Here is a 20,135-nt window from a genome sequence, read left to right as displayed (position 1 = left end):
GAAAGGTACCAGCAGCTGCCAAGTGAATGGGGAGCACAGTGAGGGCTGAGGGACCAAGGGGCTGGGGCGGCCTGGCTTCGTCTTCGTGGGAAACGGAGATGAAACCCAGCCTGGCCTCAGAGGCTCTCCCTACTGTCTCCAGGCTCACCTGCTTGCCTGCCTTTCTCCCCACATATGCCCTCTTCTTTCACCGGCAGGATCTCATTCATTCGTTCGTTCATTCAGGCGTTCCTTCTTCTAGTGAGTGGTATTGACCGAGCCCTTTCCATGTGTTAGTTTTCCATGCAAGGTACTGAGGAAAAAACTTAAGTAGTAAGAAATGGCTCTTGTCTTCAGACAGCTCACAGTTTGGGGGGGTGAGGCAGACCCCTGGACGATGCTTGGTGAGACAAGTACCAGGGTAGAGGAAGTGCAAAGAGTCACAGATACAAGGGGGCAGCCAACCAGATTCTCTGGAGCCAGTGGCTGTAAGATCCCACCTGAAGGTAAGGAAGTAGCTAGAAAAAGGATTGGGGGTGGATCAAAGGGGACAGGGAGAATTTGGCAAGGAGCTGACCCTGTGTCGAGAATGCTGTAGACGAGATCCATACATAGTGAACCTTTAGGCCTAGGAGTCCTCTGAAGTCCTCCTCAATTAGGATTTTAAGATTAGTTGATTCCCACTCTCCTGATAGCCAAGGGGATGTAATTAGAACAGATGCCCCACTATTGAAAGCAAGAGGCCTGCCTGCCTTCCTTCCTTCCTTCCTTCCTTCCTTCACAAAGCACGGATAATAAAAGTGCTCAGTACTTCGCCCTCTCCACCAGAGCAGCTCCCTGGGGTGGCTGGCACTCCCACGGCCTTGCGAGATCTTCCTGACCGATGCCTTGTGGCACGTGAAGTGCCAGCTGCCGGCTGGCCGTCTCCCACCCCCACCCTCGATGCCCATCCACCTCATGCTCCCACCAGCTGAGTCTTGCACTTTCTGAGAATCAGATGGGTCTGTTGCCAACTCTCTTGGTGCCAGTCATACTTGTTATTGTAATTATGTGATTTAAATTAAACATCACATAAGCTGATGAAATATGAGTGTGAAAGGAAATAGAGTTGCATCTATGGAAACTAAATTGAATGCTTTGGAATGGCTCCATGAAGGAGAATCTCTAAAAAGAATTACTCCCTCAATATTAGGTGTGAGTGACTGAGACAGTTGCACCCCACTGGGTCAGTTCCACTGGGGCAGGGACCAAGTCCATCTTGCTCACTGCGGCCTCCCCAGTGCCCCACACAGAGCCTGGCACATTGTAGGTGCTCAATAAATACGTGTTGAGTGAACATGCCGTAGGAGAATTAAACATGGTGAGCACTGAACTGTGGGTGTAGTTTATATAAGGCAGACAGTGTGGAGAACAAAACCGTGGTCAAAGGAAAGACCTTGGTCCTACATTAAATGGATTGACGAGTAAATGTGCATTTAGGTATTTGCACGCTATAATGAAATGCTTTAGCTGTGTATGTGTTCTTATGCCCTCCTCACAAATTACTCTTTACCAACCAACCATGTCATCTTCAAGGCTTCAAGGTGTTAGTAAATGTTTCTGTAAAGGGTGAGATAAATAATTTGGGCGTTGCGGGTTACAGTGTCTGTCACAGCTACTGGACTCTGCCGTTGCAGCATAAAAGCAGAACAAATGTAAATGAATGATCATGGTTGTGATCCAATAAAACTTTATCTACAAAAACAGACAGCAAGCTCTAGTTTGCCAACCCCTGTTCTAAGGAATTGATTTGTTCTTTGTGCCAGGCACTGTGTTGTGTTGCTAGACATATCAAGATAAAGGAAATCCTGTCCCAGCTTTTACAGAGCCTGGCTTCTAGTTGAGAGATGGTTGTGAGTTGGGGTATCGGCATGATGGTAAGGGCTTGAGCGTGGTGCGAAGGGGTCACAGTGAAGGCAAATGCTTCTCCCATGGGGGCAGGGAAAGAGAGATGTGGAAGAAATGAGGCATTTGGTTATGTTTATGTGATGGGTGATATTTTCCCAGGTAGTCAGGTGGGGTGACAGGAAAGGACACTGCAGATAGAGGGAGTGGCATATGCAAAGGCACGGAGACATGGAAGAAGCTGGAGCTCGAAGTGGGTGTCACTGGAGAGGGAAGGCATGAAAAAGTCTAGATTTTATGATATTGGAGCTGGTGGGCCTCTGCTTCTGGGTTTCCAGCCAGGCAGGAACTTGGGAAGATCTCCCCACAGAGTACAGAGATGGACTGGGGGCAGAGGACAGATCAGAAGGCTGACTCAGTAGTCCAGGTGAGGATGACAAGGTTGTGAGGCCCAGAAGACTTGGTCATGGAGGGCGGGGACAGGAGGAGTTAAGAATGATGCTTGGGTTGGGTGACCAGGAGGATGGTGTGGATTACGGGGAGAAAGAACACTGGGGAGCTAGACTGATTGGCAGAAGCTTGGGTTTGTTCAGACAAGCCCCCAAACATCCAGGTAGGTTGCTGGGATTTGAATCTTCATACCGTGGCTCAGCTGCTCAGAGCTGCCTGAACAAGTGAGGTGGGTAGGCACTGCTGAGAACCAGAACCTTGAGATGTCTTTCCAAAGACAAGTCTAAAGACTCAGAGACTCTGGCAGTCCATATCCAAAGGGGAACTTCATTCATCCTGGGCATTTGCCCGATTCCAGGAAAGTGTGTAACATCCTGGGTTTGTCTAAGGAAAAGCATTTGTTTTGACATAGCAAGAATCCTAGGTATTTGGCTAAGGAAAACTGATACTGAAATCATTGGTGATGAGAATGGGTGTGTCAGGGCTGAGTCAATAAAGTCTCACTTCAGAAATGAGAGGTGGCTTGGCGGGGGGGGGGGGGGGGGGGGTGGGAAGCAGAATCGGTTTCCAGCAAAGGCCTTGGTGTCCTTTGCTCACTACCATCAAGGCATCCAGAGGGTTTCCCTGGTTGCATCGTGGTGCCCTCTCCATCCCCCAAAGAGGAAAGCAGATGGCAGGTGGGGAAGGAAGAGAGTTTGGGAGTGGGGATAAAGTGGCCAGCACCTCCTATATTTCACATTCTCCCCAGCCACCTTTGTGGTTGGAAGGTTGTTCGACCCTAGGATGCAAAGAGTCTTCAACCCTGAGTCAAATCCAGGCTGTGCACATAGCTTAGCTAAGAGATAAAGCCCATAGGAGCTGCTCTGGAACACAGAAGCCAGATGCCACTGCCTGAGGAGTGGTGGCTGGGCAGAGAAGGGGACATTACAGTGGAATCTGGTAGATTTCAGGCTTTGCAAAGACTTCCCATATCCAGGGAACGAGTGGGAGTGGCACCCACTGGCAAGCACAGTGCCTTTTATACAGTGTGTGCTTGGTGAGTAAATGAATGAGTGAATGTTCTCCCGAGGATGTCAGTTTTCAGGAATACTGAAATCTAAGGCAGAATCTTCTAGTACTCCCCCTCAGATTACAGGTAGGCAGTGATTCCTTGCAGACTCACTGTTTTCATCTCTGCGCCCCAACATCCTAACTGTAGAAGAAGCTTCTTAAGAAGAAATGCTTTCCATGAAGTCTGCTCTGAGCTGTCCTATTACCAAGAGAAGAACTTAGAGCTTTCTGGAGGGGAATTCAAAGCCACTTTTCCCATAATCAACTACATGCATTAAAGGGAGCGTTTGTTTTTTTGTTCTCCCCAAGCCAGATTCCATTAATGAAGCCCCATTTAACGGAAGTCAATTTACCAAAAAGAAAAAAAAATTGAGTGTAATTGCTTAAATACATTTTATGCTGTACTGCAATAGCAATTTCCTGGGCGAACTTGGAATTCCCAAGGCCCCCCAGAGTGAAGTTAATGTGGACAGAAAGGTTTGGAGGGGAGAATCTCTCTTTGTGTTTCTCTCCTTTAATTATGATTCTAAGAGGGAGCAGAATTAAAGAGGATCCTGGGGGGAAGCGGGAGGGGAAGAAAAGAAACAGAATGGAATTCAGCCTAAACTGCTCCACCGCCTTCCTTCATGCTTGCATGTATGTGGCAGTATACAACACAGTGGCTGAGTACATAGGCTCAGAGTGGAGTGGTTTGAGTTTGACTGCCACCTCTGCCATTTCATGGCTGTGTGACCTTGAACAAGCTTCTTAACCTCTCTGTGCAGTCAGATGGTACAATGGGAAAGGGCAGACAGAGCAACAAGTACAAAGACAGAGAAGCACAAAAAAGCAATGTGTGTTCCACTACAAGTAAGGTCTTCTGTTTCATTGGAGATGGTGTGTGTGTGTGTGTGTGTTTGCACATTTACACGTGTGCTCAGGGAAGGAAGGCAGGCAGGAGTCAGACCAGGAAGACTTCACCAAGAAGGTGACATTTGATCAAAAACTTAGAGGAACTGAGGAGGTGAGCCACATGGACATCTGGGAGAAGAGCCAGCTAGCAGGTAGAGAGAATGTCAAGTGCAAAGGCCCTGAGGCCAAAAGAGGTCTGGCCAGCTTTGAACCGCAAGGAGACCTGTGTGACTGGAGCAGAAAAAATAGAGATGAGGAGAGGGGGAGGTAAGAGAGGTGAGAACACACTGGCTTTTTTAAAGCCTGAGGCCACAGTAAGGTCTTACTCTAAGGATAGAAGCCACTGGAGATTTGTTTTTAATGAACTCTGTTCAGGTCTAATTTACACAAAATAAAATTACCCATTTTTTTGAATGTTTATTTACTTTCGAGAGAGAGAGAGAGAGAGAGCCAGAGCATGAGTTGGGGAGGGGCAGAGAGAGAGGGAGACACAGAATCTGAAGCAGGCTCCAGGCTCTGAGCTGTCAGCACAGAGCCCGATGCGGGGCTCAAACTCACGAACTGCGAGATCATGACCTGAGCCTAAGTCAGACACTCAATTGACTGAGCCACCCAGGCATCCCTAAAATTACCCATTTTAAATGTTTTCAGAGCTTTGACCAACATGTACTTCCCACATAACCACCATCTCCTTCAAAATACAGAACATTCCCATGACCCCAGAAGGTTCCCATGGGGATCCCCACCTGTACCTCTCACCCCCAGCTCTGGCATCTACTAATCTGCTTTCTCTTCCTATCGATGAGTCTTTTCCAGGGTTTCGTATAAATGGAACCGTACAGTATATACTTTTTAATCACCCAATATAATGCTTCTGATAGCTCCCTGTGTTGTCGTGTGTGTGTGTCAGTGATGTTGGAGAGTTTCCAGTGGGGCACGGCACCATCTCAGTGGCAGAGTCTGATGTGATGACTCCAACATGTAAGCCCCCAATTATGGGATAGTTGCCAGGAAAACTCTCACATATGCGTTTACGTCCAAGGAGGCAGGAGCAGAACAGAGTAAAGATGTGTAGGCAACACAGGGCCCCAAGAGTTTAAGCCTTGGGGGTGAAGAGTTACCAGGAGTCCTCAGGGTGGGTAAAGGTGTGGGAGAGATGGACAACGGGTGTCCCTTAGAGCTTCTCCAGGCTGCACGCTTGGGGCTAAAGCAGATACTGGGACTGGAGAAGCCTCACTGGCTTCCACTTACCATAGTCGTGATCATGACTTCTCATCCTCCTCTGGGACCCCGGCACCCTCCCCACATCCCATTTTGCAGTAAACATCCTTTGGTTCTGAATTATTCAGGTAAATTCTCCCTATTTCTACTTCCCTTATGTAAATAGTCCCCAAGCTTTGTCATTGATACAGAATTGAACTTGGCCTGGGGGGGGGGGGGTACCCACAATACTGTTTGTGGCTCCTTAGAAAACTTCAGTGACTCAGACTGTAATAAACTATTTTAAATGGGATCAGGTGAAATACAGTAATTGGTTTCTATAATAGCTCTTACCAATGGTAATATGGGTTATATTATTAGAATTTGGTGTGTGTCAGCATTTTCATTACAGTAAAAACTCAGTTTTGCAGGGTATGAAGCTCCTTGGTTATTTCCTTTGTTTAATACACATTTATGGGGACCCACCATGCTGGATCTCTTCCATTTGCCCCCTCCAGATCCTCTCCCCAACCTTTTCCACTCTGTTCCATATCTAGGAAGACTTAGCTATAGGGCTGTATCAATATGCTCCTTTGCTTCTGGCTTCTGATTGGGATAAATCAACAGAAGCATCATTAGGAGGTTGGAGGAGGGGAAAGAGGAGAGTGAGTTCTGGGTCTGCATTCTTTGCCCCCTCCTAGTGGGACTTAAACACCCAAGATCTAGGTCCTGTGTGGTGACCCTTTGCATGCAGCCTTCTTTTTCAGGGATAATCATTTCCTCTCCAGGCTCCTAAGTGGTAACAAGCAACAGCCTACTGCCCCATCTCTGGTGGTTTCCCCACTTTTTTGATAAAGAGTCCATTCATTGAACTGCTGGAATTATTCTCCTATGACTGTGCCATCTGCTTTCTGTTGGAATCCTGATTTGCCTGCTTTGTACCAACCATGGTGCTAGATGCTTGGTACAAGGACGAAGAATAAAAATGACAAAGAATAAAATAGCAGCTGCCATTTACCAAAAGCTCTCTATTTCCCAGGGACCATGCTAAGGCCTTTTTTTGTGTGTATCATCTCATTTAATCTTTGCAACTCTTTGAGGGAATGGTTATTATTGTCCCCATTTTACAAAGTCACAGAGAGTTGAAGTAATTTTTGTAAGATAACGCAGCTCATCCCTCCAGAGCCCGGTCTTCTTCACCATCAGACTACAATGCCCTCCTTGAGGAGTTACCTTAGGGAGACACTCACCTAGATGATGAATCATAGGTGCTGTGGCATCACAGAGGAGGAAAAGGAAAATGCCGTTTCTTGAGCTAATGTGTGTCAGATACTGGGCTAGGTTCTTTGCCCATAGGTAGGTCTCACATTTATTCCCACAGACGCTTCAGGCTGGGCTTAGTATTCTCATTTTCAGAAAGGTTCAGTAACTAGTCCTAGGTCACACTGGTACTAAGTGGTAGAGCCTAGATCTGAACCCAAATCTGTGTGGCTTCCAAGCCAAGGAGAGTAGGAAAGGCTTGCCCCAGGATGTGATGTTTGAGGGCTTCCTGAAGTCCTCTCAGGCAACATGGGTGGTGCAGGAGAGAGGGCTCTGGGTGGGTGCATTCCAGGCAGAAAAGGCAAAGATGTTGTAAAGGACAAAGCATGCATGCTTAGGAGATGTCCTCGATAGGGTGTCCCCGCAGGGGTGGGAGCAGGCAGGAGGGAGGTGTGAGGCTGCCGGGGGGCGGGGGGCAGGCATCGCTATGCTTTGTACCTGATTCTTATGTGGGGAGGAAAAGAGGGAAGACACCAGTGCACAGGCCAGCTCAGAGGCTGTGGGGTAGAGGAGGGAAGACAGAGGGGATTCCTGGGGTGCAGAGAACAAGCACAAGGAGGGGGGCTTCACAGCTTAGCCTGAGTGTGGTGGAGAGGGCCAGCACTGAGCAGAGACTCATTCCAGCAGGGGAAAAGGTGGAAAACTTGAAAGGCTATTCTTGTGTAGGCACTAGGGAGCTGCTGAAGGTTCCTGTGCTCCAGGAGGAAGGGTCTGGTGGACTTGGAAGTTGGCTCAAGATGGCAGTTGGTCAGTGACCAGTGATGGCAGGAGAGATCCTGGTGCCCCACCCCCTGGGCTGGACTGGCTGGAATCCAGAAGAAGCTAATTTAAGGGAGGGGGAACAGACCTAGCATGGATGGGGAGGCGTCTTATGGACGCAACAGGAATAGGGGAGGAGCCAGAGGAGACCCGGGGCCCAGTGAGTGACCTTAGAATGGGCTCTCACAGCACTGAAGGGCCATACTGCCTGAAGTGCCTTTCTCTGGACTCCTTGGGGGGTCTGTGGGGCTCACTAGGGGTAGCTGGTCCTGTACCTGGGGGTTGTAGGCTGGACTTTTGCTGGGGGATCAGGGTCTTGGGTACAGGTGGGTATGTGGACATCTGCTGGGAAGGCTGGGCCTCTCTTCTGCCTGTGGTCTGTTGCCCAAGGGAGTGACACTTGTCAACACCCCTGGTGGGGGGAGGGGGTGGGCCTCTGCTCCTGGCCTGAAGGATCCACTGTCTGCACAGCATCTCAAGGCCCCTGGGAGAGCCTGCTGAAGTCGCTCAGGCCCCAGGTTTCTGGAGGGCGGCCTGGGTGGCCCAGCCCTTCCCTCCTGCCCCAGGCCTGGGCAGAGGCCCTAGCACCATGGGAAGTGGGGACAATGGATGCTGGCCCCTGCCTCACCGCTATCCCTGCCCACTTGGTGTCCCCACAGGTTCACCGGAGCCAGCCTCCCTGCCCCCGTCATCAGCAGCAAGAACTGGCTGCGGCTGCACTTCACCTCTGACGGCAACCACCGGCAGCGTGGCTTCAGCGCCCAATACCAAGGTAGGCGGGGACTGCCGAGCCTCCTCAGCGGGCCGCAGAGATGAGTCCCGGGGAGCTCATTCTGTCCCCAGACTGGGTCCAGCCTGACTGCAGGGAGGACATACGTCTCTTGTCCTGTTCATTTGCAACCCGGGGCCTCCACATCAGCAGCTCTGCAGCTGCCATGGTGGCCGGCTGCCCGAGGCAGTGATGCTGCCCCGAGCTGCCCCTCCCCAGGCCCCTCTTCGAGCCAGACTCCTCATAGTAGTTAACTACCGAGTGCCTTTGAAGAGCCAGGCTATGTGCTGGGCACTTGACAAACATCGTCTCATTTATCCCCCATCATTCCAGAGTAAATGCCATCACTGTCCCCATTTTATGGGCAGGGAAGTAGAGGCTTGGAGAAAATAAGCCAGTTTCCCAAAGCCATCTGAACTCCTGCCTTTTGACTCCAGAGCCCAAGCTCTTAACCGGGAGAGTTTAGCCTACGCTGGTGTAAAGTGGGAGAGGAGCCATATTCCAGCTCTGTTTTGTGTTAGTGTTACGTAGAACACGACTGTATTGGCACACCCACGGGCAGAGGGGCTGCAGGAGTGCTGGAGCTTAGGGGTTCAAATCTGCGAAGAGCTGCCTGGCAGCAAGGGATCGGACCAGGAATGGCAGGTGGAAATCGCAGGCAAGCAGATTTGTGCTCCAATCCTGAAGAATTTGCAAACCCAAGGCAGGGAGCTCTTGGGCACTGGAGGAGATCCAGAGTCCACTTGGTGTATGGGAGCGGATGAGGGCATCCCTCTCAACCTTGAGTTTACTCGAAGCACACAAAATTTATAAACACCAAGGGTGGGCTTTCTAACTTGCTCATTAAGCCCTTAACTACTACCATTTATAGGCTGATGTTGGTTCTGATTGATTCAACAGCAAACTCGTATTGCACACCTATTAAGCATAAGGCCCTGGGGAATAAAAGGAGGGGTGAGTTTGTGTCCTGAGTGAGTGAGTGAGTGCGGAGTGAGGCATATTGGTAGTGTGCACAGAATGGGACAAAGTAGGCCTGATAAAAAGCAAGAAGTGTCTTCCCACGAGGGTGTGCTAGGGTAGGAGCACCGATTCTCAGGGTGGAGCGGGGTGGCTGGCCCCCTCCAACCCCACCTCGCAGGCTGTGGTTCCGGACAGCACCAGCCCATCACTCACCTGGGTGGGGCAGGGGCAGAGTGGAGCCCCTGCCATGAGGCCAGGCTTTCAGCGGGAAACTAGGATAAAAGCAACGCTGCAACTAGAAGCATTACCTTTAGAATCTGGACCTTTCATAAACAGCCTCCTTTCCTTAGCCACCTGTGAAATATTTACAAAATAAACGTAAAAACAGAGTGGCTGGGTGGCTCAGTGGGTAGAGCATCTGACTCTTGGTTGCAGCTCAGGTCATGATCCCAGGGTCGTGGGATCGAGCCCTGAGTCGGGCTCCATGCTGTGCAGTTTCTCACAGAGTCTCCTCTAAGTTTCTCTCTCTCTCTCTCTCTCTCTCTCTCTCTCTGTCTCTCTCTCTCTGTCTCTCTCTCTCTCTCTCTCTTCCTCTGCCCCATGCACATGCTCTCTTTATTAAACAAATAAATAAAAATGAAGTAAAAAAAAAACGAAATCAAAAACCAACCTGATCTAGCGAGTCTCACAAAGCCTCATTCTGAGAGCTTTCCTGGAGGCATTTTTCCACTGCCGATGTTGGGCTTCTGTGAGTGAAGCCCCTGCCTGGATCTTTTCATTGTATTTTCCAAAATAGAAAAGCAGAGACGAGTGTCATCAGTGCGTCTGATTAAGTAGGTGCCAGTGTTTCTACTGTTTCGGGTTCCCGAGGGCCTGTTTGCCGTGGTCATAGGCCACAGCGTAAGGCCAGGCAGTGGGCAAAGAGAACCCAGACACGGAAGCCTCTAGATCAGCACGCTTGCTGTGCACCAGGCCCTGTACTGGGCACTGTCCACACTGCCCCCATGTGGGCCTCCCCACAGCACAGTGACAAATGTGTTTTTGATTCCCACGTTTCGGGACACCTGGGTGGCTCAGTCGGTTAAATGTCTGACTCTTGATTTTCAGCTCAGGTCATGAGATCATGGTTCGTGAGATCGATCCCCAAGTCAGGCTCTGTACTTGGAGCCTGCTTGGGATTCTCTCTCAGTCTCTCTCTCTCTCTCTCTCTCTTTCTGCCCATGTGCATGTGTGTGTGCTTGCTCTGTTTCTCTCTCTCTCTCTCTCTCTCTCTGAAAATAAACATTAAAAAAATACATTTTAATTCCCACGTTTCAGCTGAAGCAGCTGAGGCTCAGAGAGGTTGTGTAACAAGCCCAACACACACAGATCACACAGGCTGTAAGTGGGGAAGCTTGAATTCATTCACAGGCTTGTGTGAGTTTTCTGCAAACCCAGAGGGCCATCTCTTAATGGTGTTTTGAGTGCCTTATCTTTCCTATTCAACTGGTGGCTTTTCAACTATGTTTTGTTAATCTCATCCCACTGTAAAGAAGTACATTTTCTATCACAACCCAGTACTCACATCTATCTATAGAACTAAAAGGAAAATGTCACCAAGTGGTATTTATCCTTACTAAGCGTGATGCACCCTGAAAACTTCCAATTTTTAATGTTAACTGCAACCTGTAAATTAATTTCACAAGGCTATAGCAGGGAAAAACCCACAATCTGAAAACCTGCTTTACTTACGAACTTCTCAAGAGGAGGCCCTATCCTGTCCTCTCTCTGTGTCCCTTAATACAGCCCCAAACGAGGTTGTACATTCATATGTGTCAATGTTTACAGAGGGCTTTCTAGGTTTCAAGCACTTAGCGTTTATTACTTCATTTAGCGCTAACAGCAAGTGTGTGAAGGAGGAACTACCCTTGGCCCCATTTTACAGATGAGGAACCAGGGTTTCAGAGAGGACTCCTGACCGGCTCCAGGTCTCATCGACGTAGTGTGGGAGGCAGACTTGCACCCCGGCAGTATTTGTCTGCAGCTGACGTGCTTATATACGGGGGCTTAGATATTGTGTTAATAAGTGATTTTACTCTGGGAACTTCTTTTTCTAGTGTTTACCATACTGAGGGCACATAGTCCAAAACGCATACAGTAATCATTTAGTAACTCAACTGAGGACTCAAGCAGGGTTCCTTGACCTCAGCACTATTGACTTAGTGGTGTGGGTAGTTCTCTGTTGTGGGGGGTCATCCAGAGCATTTGGGGATGTTTAGCGGCATCCCTGGCCTCCATCCACGAGCTGCTAGATGTCAGTAGCATTTCCCCACAACACGCGTAGTCATGATAACCAGAAAGTTTCCCCATGTTGCCAAATGATCCTTGCATACAAAACCACCCCCGTTGAGAACCACTGCCCTGAAGGAAAGGAAACTTTGGAATGACTACAATAATCAAAGTTTTTCAGCTTGTAAATACAGCACAAAAGCATGGCAGAGATAGCTTTTAGTCAGGGGACTAGCAGGAAATAGAAGGCATACTGCCTGGCTTTCACCGAAGAGGGTTTAGTGATGGGACCCTTTACAAAGGATAGGATGGAATTAAGGAACACGCAGGGATGATGAGGCCCTCGGGCTCCACGCAGCAGGGAGGGCTTTGCCACAACTGGGAAAGGCCAGAGGGAGTAGAAAAGGCACTACCTGGCAGAACTGAGGAGCCTGACCACTGCCAACCCACTGCAGGAAGAGGGGGCCAGGAGTCAGTAACCAGAGCAGGAAGAGGGGCCAGAATCAATAAGCAGAGCAGGAAGAGGGGCTAGAATCAGTAACCAGAGCTGGAGGAGGGGGGCAGGAGTCAGTAACCAGAGCAGGGAGAGAGGGCCAGAATCAGTAACCAGAGAAGGAAGAGGGGCCAGAATCCGTAACCAGAGCAGGAAGAAGGGCCAGAATCAGTAACCTGATCTCTCTCTCCTCCCTCTCCCTCAAGTCTGCTGTGCCTCCCATCTGCCAACCCAAAAGGAGCCAGGAATAAGGAACAGAGTCCCTGCTGTGTGGGCCTGCTGTGTGCCCTGGGAGACTATGAGCCTTCCCAGCGGGACCCCTTGCCATAGCAGTCCACAGAGGTCAGGCTTCTGGCACAGAGCAGGCCAGAGAGGCGTGAGGACTGGACCTGGGGAAACAGCAGCACAGGGTCAGTCTTAACGGTGCTCAGCTTTATGGCATTAGAGTCTCAAGTGATTTATGGCACTTCAGAGCTAATAATTACAACCCCCAAACTGTATCGGCGGACAGTTCTTTTCTCAGAAAACAAATCATAAGTTGAACGAATAAACAAATAACCTGAAACAAGGTGCATTCCATTCCTGTCTCGGTCCGGTCAGAATTTAGGGCTATTCCTGGACACACACGATCTTGACTACGACTACAGGGAACCAGGGCATCAGGGCTCTAGTGTGACTGTGCCTCAAGCCGGCTGTCAGAAAGCAGGTGAGCGTGTTGAATTTAACAAGCACTCTTGTGTGACACCAGTACCACATGGAAGAAGAGAAAGGTGGACATGGCCAGGCCACGCTCTGCTCTCAAGGAGGACAAGTTAAAGAGAGGAACAGGCATAAATCTAGAAGTTGTGGGCAGCAAGATAAGAGCTGTAATTGAGGCCCAGTGAAGGGTTCTAGGATAAGAGATAAAAGAGCAATTAGTTTTGCTGGAAGCACTTAAAGAGGTCAAAAAAAATGTAGCAGTGACATCAGTATGGGCCTTGGAAAGATGCCACGCAGACCATGAGGAGCAGTCCAGGTAGAACGGAGGCAAGAGAATATGAAAGCGCTGAGTCTCAGGAACCCCAGACACCTGTGTGCGTCTAGAGCGGAGTTGGTCAAGGACAGCCTGCAGGCCAGATGCAGCCATCTGTTTTTAAAGATTGAAGCAGAAAATCAGAAGAAGAATATTTCATGACACATGACAACTGTATGAAATGCACATTTCAGCGTCGGTAAATAAAGGTTTATGGAACACAGCCTCATTCATGTACGAATTGTCTGTAGACACAGTAGTGCCGGCAGGCCAGAGTTGGGCAGTCTGCAGCTGAGACAAGATGGCCCACAGCCTAATACACCTGCTCCCAGGCCTTTCAATGAAAACATGTGCCGACTGAGCATGAAGCCTGCTGTCCAGGACACAGGTCAGCAGTGAGGGCAGGGGGCTCTGGGGTCAGAGAGGGAGGCAGGGGTCACACTGTGAAAAGCTGCCCTGAAGACAGGGGATCAGAAGTCTTGAGCAAGAGGGAGATGTGATCACATTTTATTTTAGGAAGATCTTTCATTGCTCTCGGATGAAAATGAGAGGACAATTGAGAGCCTTTGAGAATTTGGAGACTACAAGGATCCAGGGTTTAGGCAGAGGCAGAGGCAGAGGGAGACCAAAAGAGGCCTTCCCATGGTCACTTTCCTGGACTCGTTAGATCTGGGAGTGACAGGGGTGGAGGAAGGAGGCAGAGGACTCAGGCCTGAACCTTTGGTTTCTAGCCTGAGTGAGCGGGTAAAAAAATGAGGCTATTAACCAAGGTGGTATAGGGTAGAGGCAGAAGAGAGTGGATTTGCTTGGGACACGTTGATTCTGGGACTGTTGGCATTTTAGGGGCGGGGTGGGGGGGCTGTCTAGTAGGAAGCTGGCTGGTCTGTCAGTCTGTAGCTCAGACAAGGGTCTGTGCTGGAGAGAGAGATGTGAAGACTCAAGGCAGCATGGAGTCAGAGGCCACCAATCCCCTCTCTGGGCAGGAGACCTCCTCATAATGATTGTAACTTGACAGAGGCAAGCCCAAAAGAGTGGTTTGCAAAGTGAGTTCCCTGGAGGCCAGAGGGGTTCTCCCAGCAGCTCTTTTGATAGGGACTGTGTGGGTGGGGCCTCGGGTTCACCCCCCACACCACCAATGTTAACCAGAGCCATTGCTCTTTGATTTGTTTTGCGTAGTAAACATTTACCTAAGAGCGTAATCATAGGCTCCTGCACCAGAAGTGTTTGGCAACCACAGAAATCACAGTTGCTTCCAGTTCTGGGAGACCACTGAGGTTATGTAATCAATCTTTCTGCCTCCAGGCGAGGGCTATTTTCAGTCCTTCTCAGAGCGTTAATTGCTTTCCTGCTTTTTCTTTAAGCCTACAAGGGACGGCAGTGAGAAGAGCCTTTCTTAAATGCCCCCAGTGGTCAATGATCACAACTGGTGAGGGTCTTCCCTGGCCGAGAGGGCAGCACACTGCACCGTTGCCCGGCTGGTCTGCAGAGAGGGAATAATATTAACCCCATGGGTCTACTGGCGATTAAAAGGAGACCCTGTCGCAATATCCGGCACATGGCACGTACACAGGAAATGGAACCCTCAAGCCTCAGACTCCACCGCTCACCAGTCTCCCTGTTATATGGGGAAGCCCTTGTGCAGTGAGAGATTGAGCTGGCGGCTCTGGCTTCTCAGACTTGGGCTCTTTGCTGCCACTCTGAGGTGACAGTCATTGTCTACTGCCTCCCCCCCCCCCCCCCCCCCACCCTTCAGCCAAATCCTAGCCCTACTCTGCTGTCCCACCCACTGCCTATCTTGTCAAGTTAACTCTGGTAACCAGCAGTTGGGAGACATTCCACAGTAAGAGAATCGGCCCCTCTGCTTTATAGAAGTCCAACTCCAAATCTTAATTGTCTGCAGAATAAACTTGTCCATTGGAAACCAATTTGCATTTATCGAGATGCTTTTTGTAGTAACAAACCAAAGCTTCTGTTTTCCACATGAACTTGTCTTTTTCTTGCTTGTGACTGAGTTGTAGTCTCAGACCAGAGCAGAAGTGCCTCGGGCAGCCTGTGGTCCACACTGAGACTCTTCCGTCCTATTCCTGTCCACCAACTAAGCTGCTAAACCCTTGCTAGCCTCATTTTTTAGGTTCTGTGCCTCCAGGGCCTCTGAACAAATCACAGGGTTGTTGCTACCAGGCTCAGGAGCCCAGAGCTTGGGGTCTATGAAGCCAAGCTTCTAAATTCAGTCAAAATGAGCCTGAACTGAAAACATCCTGAACATAAAATACGGCACCCCTCACCTCACCTGCTTTCAAGTGTAACTACTTCCTTTGCCAGGAAATGAATTCAAAGCACATATTCTTCTAACAGTTGGTCATTCATCCACTCAGTCATCAGACTCTTCAAGGGAACTGTCTGTGTGCTGGCCTCTGTCAGTCACAGGACATAGACATAGGAGTTCGGGGGACAAATAGCTGGGAGAACAGGACATGATGTTGCAGTGTGATATGGGTTTCAACACACGTCTGAACCAAGTCTTGTGAGGGCAGTGACTTCTCCTCAAGGTGTAGACACAACCACAGAGAGGAGATGGCTGTTGACTCAGGCCTTTACCAATGAGAGGTAGCCACACAGAGAAGAGGGGAAAAGATGTGCCGGGTAGAGAAAACGGCATTGCCAAGGCCACTGAAACCAACAACTGATGGCCATAGGGATTCCTTTAAACATCTTTCTTCTGGTCGTTTTCTCCAGCTGGCTTCTCAGAAGTTGCTTGTGAAGACCACCCTGCAGCCCATTAACAATGGCAAAGCACTATTCTAGAAATTAGAACATGCCCCTGCCTGCCACCTACCATGCTGGGGTCCTTTTCTTCTTCAGGAATTCTAGTGGCCATGAGTTTTGCTGTGATTAACCAAGAGGCCACACCAGCAGCAGCCAACAAAGTACTTCTTAGAACCTTTAGTTGCTTTGTACATCTTACAACCCGTGGCTGCACTGATGAAAACATTACCCAGCATAGTGCATAACCAGCTTCTGAGGAACTGTGCATAATTCTCTTAACTATCCATAATCTTTCAACACCTGCATTCTTGGCAGTGGTCACTGCTGGAATTTTGAGTGTTCTTTCATTGTTCCTGTAGCAATTTTTTGCTCTTCATTAGCGGGAGCAGTGAATTCAAGCCTAGAAGGCACCAAAGCAAAGCACCCAGGCGGTGCCTTTTTCAGCAGCAGGTCTTGTATCATCCAGTGCACCTGTGACTGTTTCTCTTCCTTCCCTTCCACGTCCCTTTTCCCGGCAGCCTTCAGCACAGCTATGCCATCTGAAGCAAAAGCCAGGTGTCCCTCGAACTTTTCTTTTCCATGGTCACCAGTAGTGATTCCTTGAACACTTCTCATTTTGAATCTTGTCACCTTTCCCTCGTAAGAATGTGGCATCATCTTCAGTTACAATAACCTCTCCAACCTTTCGTAAGTCATTGAAGCAAAATAGCTTAAAAATTCAGAGTCCGGCTCTCTTTTCCAAACACCACACCATCAATAGCAGCAGCTTTGTGGGTTCCTTCTGTGACGCTAGAACTTGGAGCTTGGGCTCCTTTAAGCTGAAAGTCAGCTTTATCCTGTTCTAAAAGAGTGTACTGAGAGCATTGTCGGCAGTCATAAGCAAAGACTTCCACTGGGCAGTGGAAGTTTCAAGAGTGGGTACCATGGGCCGGACGGTGGAAATCCTAAGCATCCTGGAATTTCCACTTCTGAACTTTGGATGTATTATTCAAGTAAGGAGATTATGGAATCTTAGTCGAATTCTGTGCCTCCGATTCCTGATTAATCATTCAGGGTTTTCCTGCCCTATATTGTGGGAATGCTCTTTGAACTTTCGTGATCACATTAGAAATGATGCTGCCAATTTGTCTGCCTCCATCTGCAGAAACTGTAGCAAACTGAGCAGTATCTTCAGAAATTATCACAGCTTTCGGCTCTCCCTAAGTTCAGCCGTAATAGCATCAACATGCGACATCACACCTTTTCTGATTTCCACCGGATTAACAGCTTTGCTAATCTTCTTGAAGCCTTCCATGACCATGGAACGTGCCAGTACAGTAGCAGCAATGGTGCTCCCAAACCTCACTCTTTGTGTGTTGGCAACATCCTGGTCAAAGCTGGCACAGTAGTAGTTTTATATTTATCCTTCAGGTCAACTGACCTTGCAACAGACACCTCAACTTTTGTGACATCGAGGCTTCCCCAGCTCTGTTCCGTATCACTGCTCTTCCCACTGTTGTTTTCCATAGTCTGTACCTTGAAGCATTAGATCTTGGGCATCTGCAGCAAATCTTACATCTTTGGCATAGATCTGAGTGAGATGAGGAGCCAGTGTGCTAGATACTGACTTCATCTAGCAGAGAACTGTGAGTAATGCAAGCATTTGTGCAGGGCTGGTGGCCAAGCAGGAGGCAGGCCCTCAATGATGAGGGAGGGGCAGAGTGCAAGATGCATACCCACCAAGTTTTCTAAGGGAAAAATCAGATTCCAGTTTTGAGGAGCTCATGCCCTACAACATTTTGGGGAATGGTTTACAGAGAGTGAATAAAATCCAAGCAAAAAAGAGTGAGTTTAGAATCCTGAAAGAAAGATATACATTGCAAATTTTTTCTAAGGTTGGTTGAACTGGGTGTGGTGAAGGAACAGGTGTGGGGAGATGAAAGGATGGTCCAGCCATCAGGACAGCCAAGTGGTGGGCAGAGGGGAGTGATCAGGGTTAGTGCAGGGGCTCCCCCCTTGTGAAGGGAAGTCTGGCTTCACAGGGGCGAGAAGAAGCTGCAGGTTCCATTTGCTTCGTGATTCCCAGAGCCTTGGAGACAGGCTGAGCACCTCCCCTCCTCCACTAACAGGTCCTTGTCTCCTGCTAGCTCAGCCCAATAACTCATGCTGCAGACTAGAGAGGCATTTGTATTGCCAGATTCTTCTAGCTAAATGTGTACCATGTGTCCCGCTAACCTTTACAACAGCGGGGAAATGTCTTGTAATTAACCAGAATATAAAGGATGAATGGAGCAGCCTGGCAGTCTCCTGTAGTCATTATCATTCGGAGGAGATGAATGTACCTAGTAAGATTTCCATCAACCAGTTAAAGCCAGCACTCTTCTCTGGGAGCCCTGACTTTGTTCACATACAGTGAAAAAGTGTGTTCAAGTGTGAATTCTATTTTGTATGTGTTTGTAGCCGTGTGTACATGAGTACACAAATGTGTTGTTGAGGGCATGCCTTTGTAGACACGAATGTGTACGTGTGCATGGATATATGTGCAAGCATGTGTTCATCGGGGGTATGCGTTCAAGTGTAGCCAGCCCCGGGGTTCCATTTTATCTGCAGTGCGTCAACAGATGCAGAATGGTTACAGAATCCATTTTAGAGACTGGAGCTCCAGTGTAATATCATTGGCACTAGACTAGTGGGCGCTCCATGAATGAATGAATGAATGAATGAATGAACGAACGAACAATGTGAATGAATATATGCCAGAAATTCTGTAGGTCCTTGCTACTTTATCCTTCATTTATTATGTCTGTCAGTAGTGTACTGTGGAGATCTAGAGGGAGAACTGCTCTTGTTCTCTGATGCTTCGTACCTGGTCTACCCAGCTAGTTCTTTGTTGAGCCATTTTGTGGCTGGCTTCCCATGGTGTTCCTTTTTTCCTGATCACTCACCATCTACTTGGTCAAACTGTTTAAAAGACAAATTGGCTATGTATCATTCAGGGTGTGGCCACTTCCTTGGGTTTGCTCAAAAACTGAGACCCCAACATACGGAGGTGATTTCTTGATGCTAACATCTCCAGTGATGTGGATCTTGCCCAGGGCTGAGCCCCAACCAAGGACACTTTCCTGACCCATTCGTCAGCTCCTAGGATGGTGTGGGCCCACTGTATGGGCTCCCCTCCCCAGAACCTGGGCCTGGGCCAGCTAGACCTGGACATACATTTTCTAGAGACTCCATTGTTGGTGTGAGGAATCCTGTCCAGAGAGAACGGCCCCTGCCTTCCCTAGGCTTGTGTGTGGTGCACACAGACAGCATGGGCGACACAGCTTTGAGACCAGCTCAGAGGAGTAAGTGCTCACAAAGTTTATGTGTAAATTAAGAAGCTCCCTGAAGCTTTCCAGTTTCCTTTTTGTTCACTTTTTCTTGCCACTGTAACAAGTTCCATCCTGTGGTAGGTAGAAGGAAGGAAACAAGGGAGGACAGGAGCTCCTTCCTGCTTGGGAGGATGATGACATTATCCACTGCTAACTGTTGCTCCAGGTGTATAAAGCACTGACCAGTCTGGTTACCCAGCCCATCTTGGAGAGGACTAAGTAGAAAGGGTGGGCACAGAAATTGGAAGGATTCTTTCTGGAGCCTCTTCCTGAGTGCACCCATGAGAAGAGAGGAAGAAGGGCTCCCTCTTAGCCACCCCTTCATGTCCACATACACCTCATGCTCCCCCTTCAGCAGCTGCAAGGAAAACTCAAGTAGCATTTGGTGCTGGGAATGGCATTCCTGGTGCACTGGTCCCTCCTCAGCTCCCTTCCTCCAGAGAACACTAGAACGTGAAACGAGGCTATTGGAAAGACTCTCACCTCCTTGTTGGCCAGGTGCCTGGAGCCATCTGCACAGACCTCACCTTGAGTAGGAAGCACTGAGTCATGGAGGCCCCTCTCCCCACCCCAGCCCCAGTGCTGGGACATCTGGGAGAAGAGCTTGAACTATCCCTACAGTACTGGGACCAGTCCTGTTCTCTTAGGGATGACTGAATCAGAGGAATTTCCCCCCTGCTGCACTGTATTAGCTAGGCTTGAATAATGCATGTTTCCCTACTAATACCCTCTGTTTGATAATGGGTCCACGTTAGTGTTCATTGGAAATTTTCCTGCTGGATACACATGGAGAGTAATGCACATTTATAAAAAGGGTTTGAATGCACGTTGGGAAGCAGTGACTCTGTGGTGGTAACTGAATTTGATCAGGCGTTCAGCTTAGCAGCTTGCCAGGGGACAAACCCTTGGGGAACTTCGTGATGCAGGCAGAGCTGGGGGCTGTCCGGGACTGAGAGATGGGCTCCTGCATGCCTGATCATTGTG

The 20,135-nt window shown here is 49.0% G+C and overlaps 1 protein-coding gene across 7 annotated transcripts in view; it reads left to right on the top strand.

Annotated features, from left to right (window-relative positions):
* The window catches only part of CSMD2 (CUB and Sushi multiple domains 2), a 602,428-nt gene that overhangs the window by 275,781 nt on the left and 306,512 nt on the right, over positions 1 to 20,135 (top strand). For all 7 annotated transcript variants that reach the window (XM_086716392.1, XM_086716389.1, XM_086716388.1 and 4 more), the window contains exon 6: positions 8,193 to 8,305. In XM_086716392.1, the coding sequence (XP_086572518.1) occupies positions 8,193 to 8,305 (113 nt within the window). The remainder of the gene's footprint in view (positions 1 to 8,192; positions 8,306 to 20,135) is intronic.

This window comes from Puma concolor, chromosome C1, assembly GCF_028749965.1.
Source record: "Puma concolor isolate L17-30 chromosome C1, mPumCon1.1.hap2, whole genome shotgun sequence".
In the NCBI taxonomy this organism is placed as follows: domain Eukaryota; kingdom Metazoa; phylum Chordata; class Mammalia; order Carnivora; family Felidae; genus Puma; species Puma concolor.
Note: the sequence above shows the minus strand (reverse complement) of the source record. Positions and strands in the feature narration are given on the sequence as shown.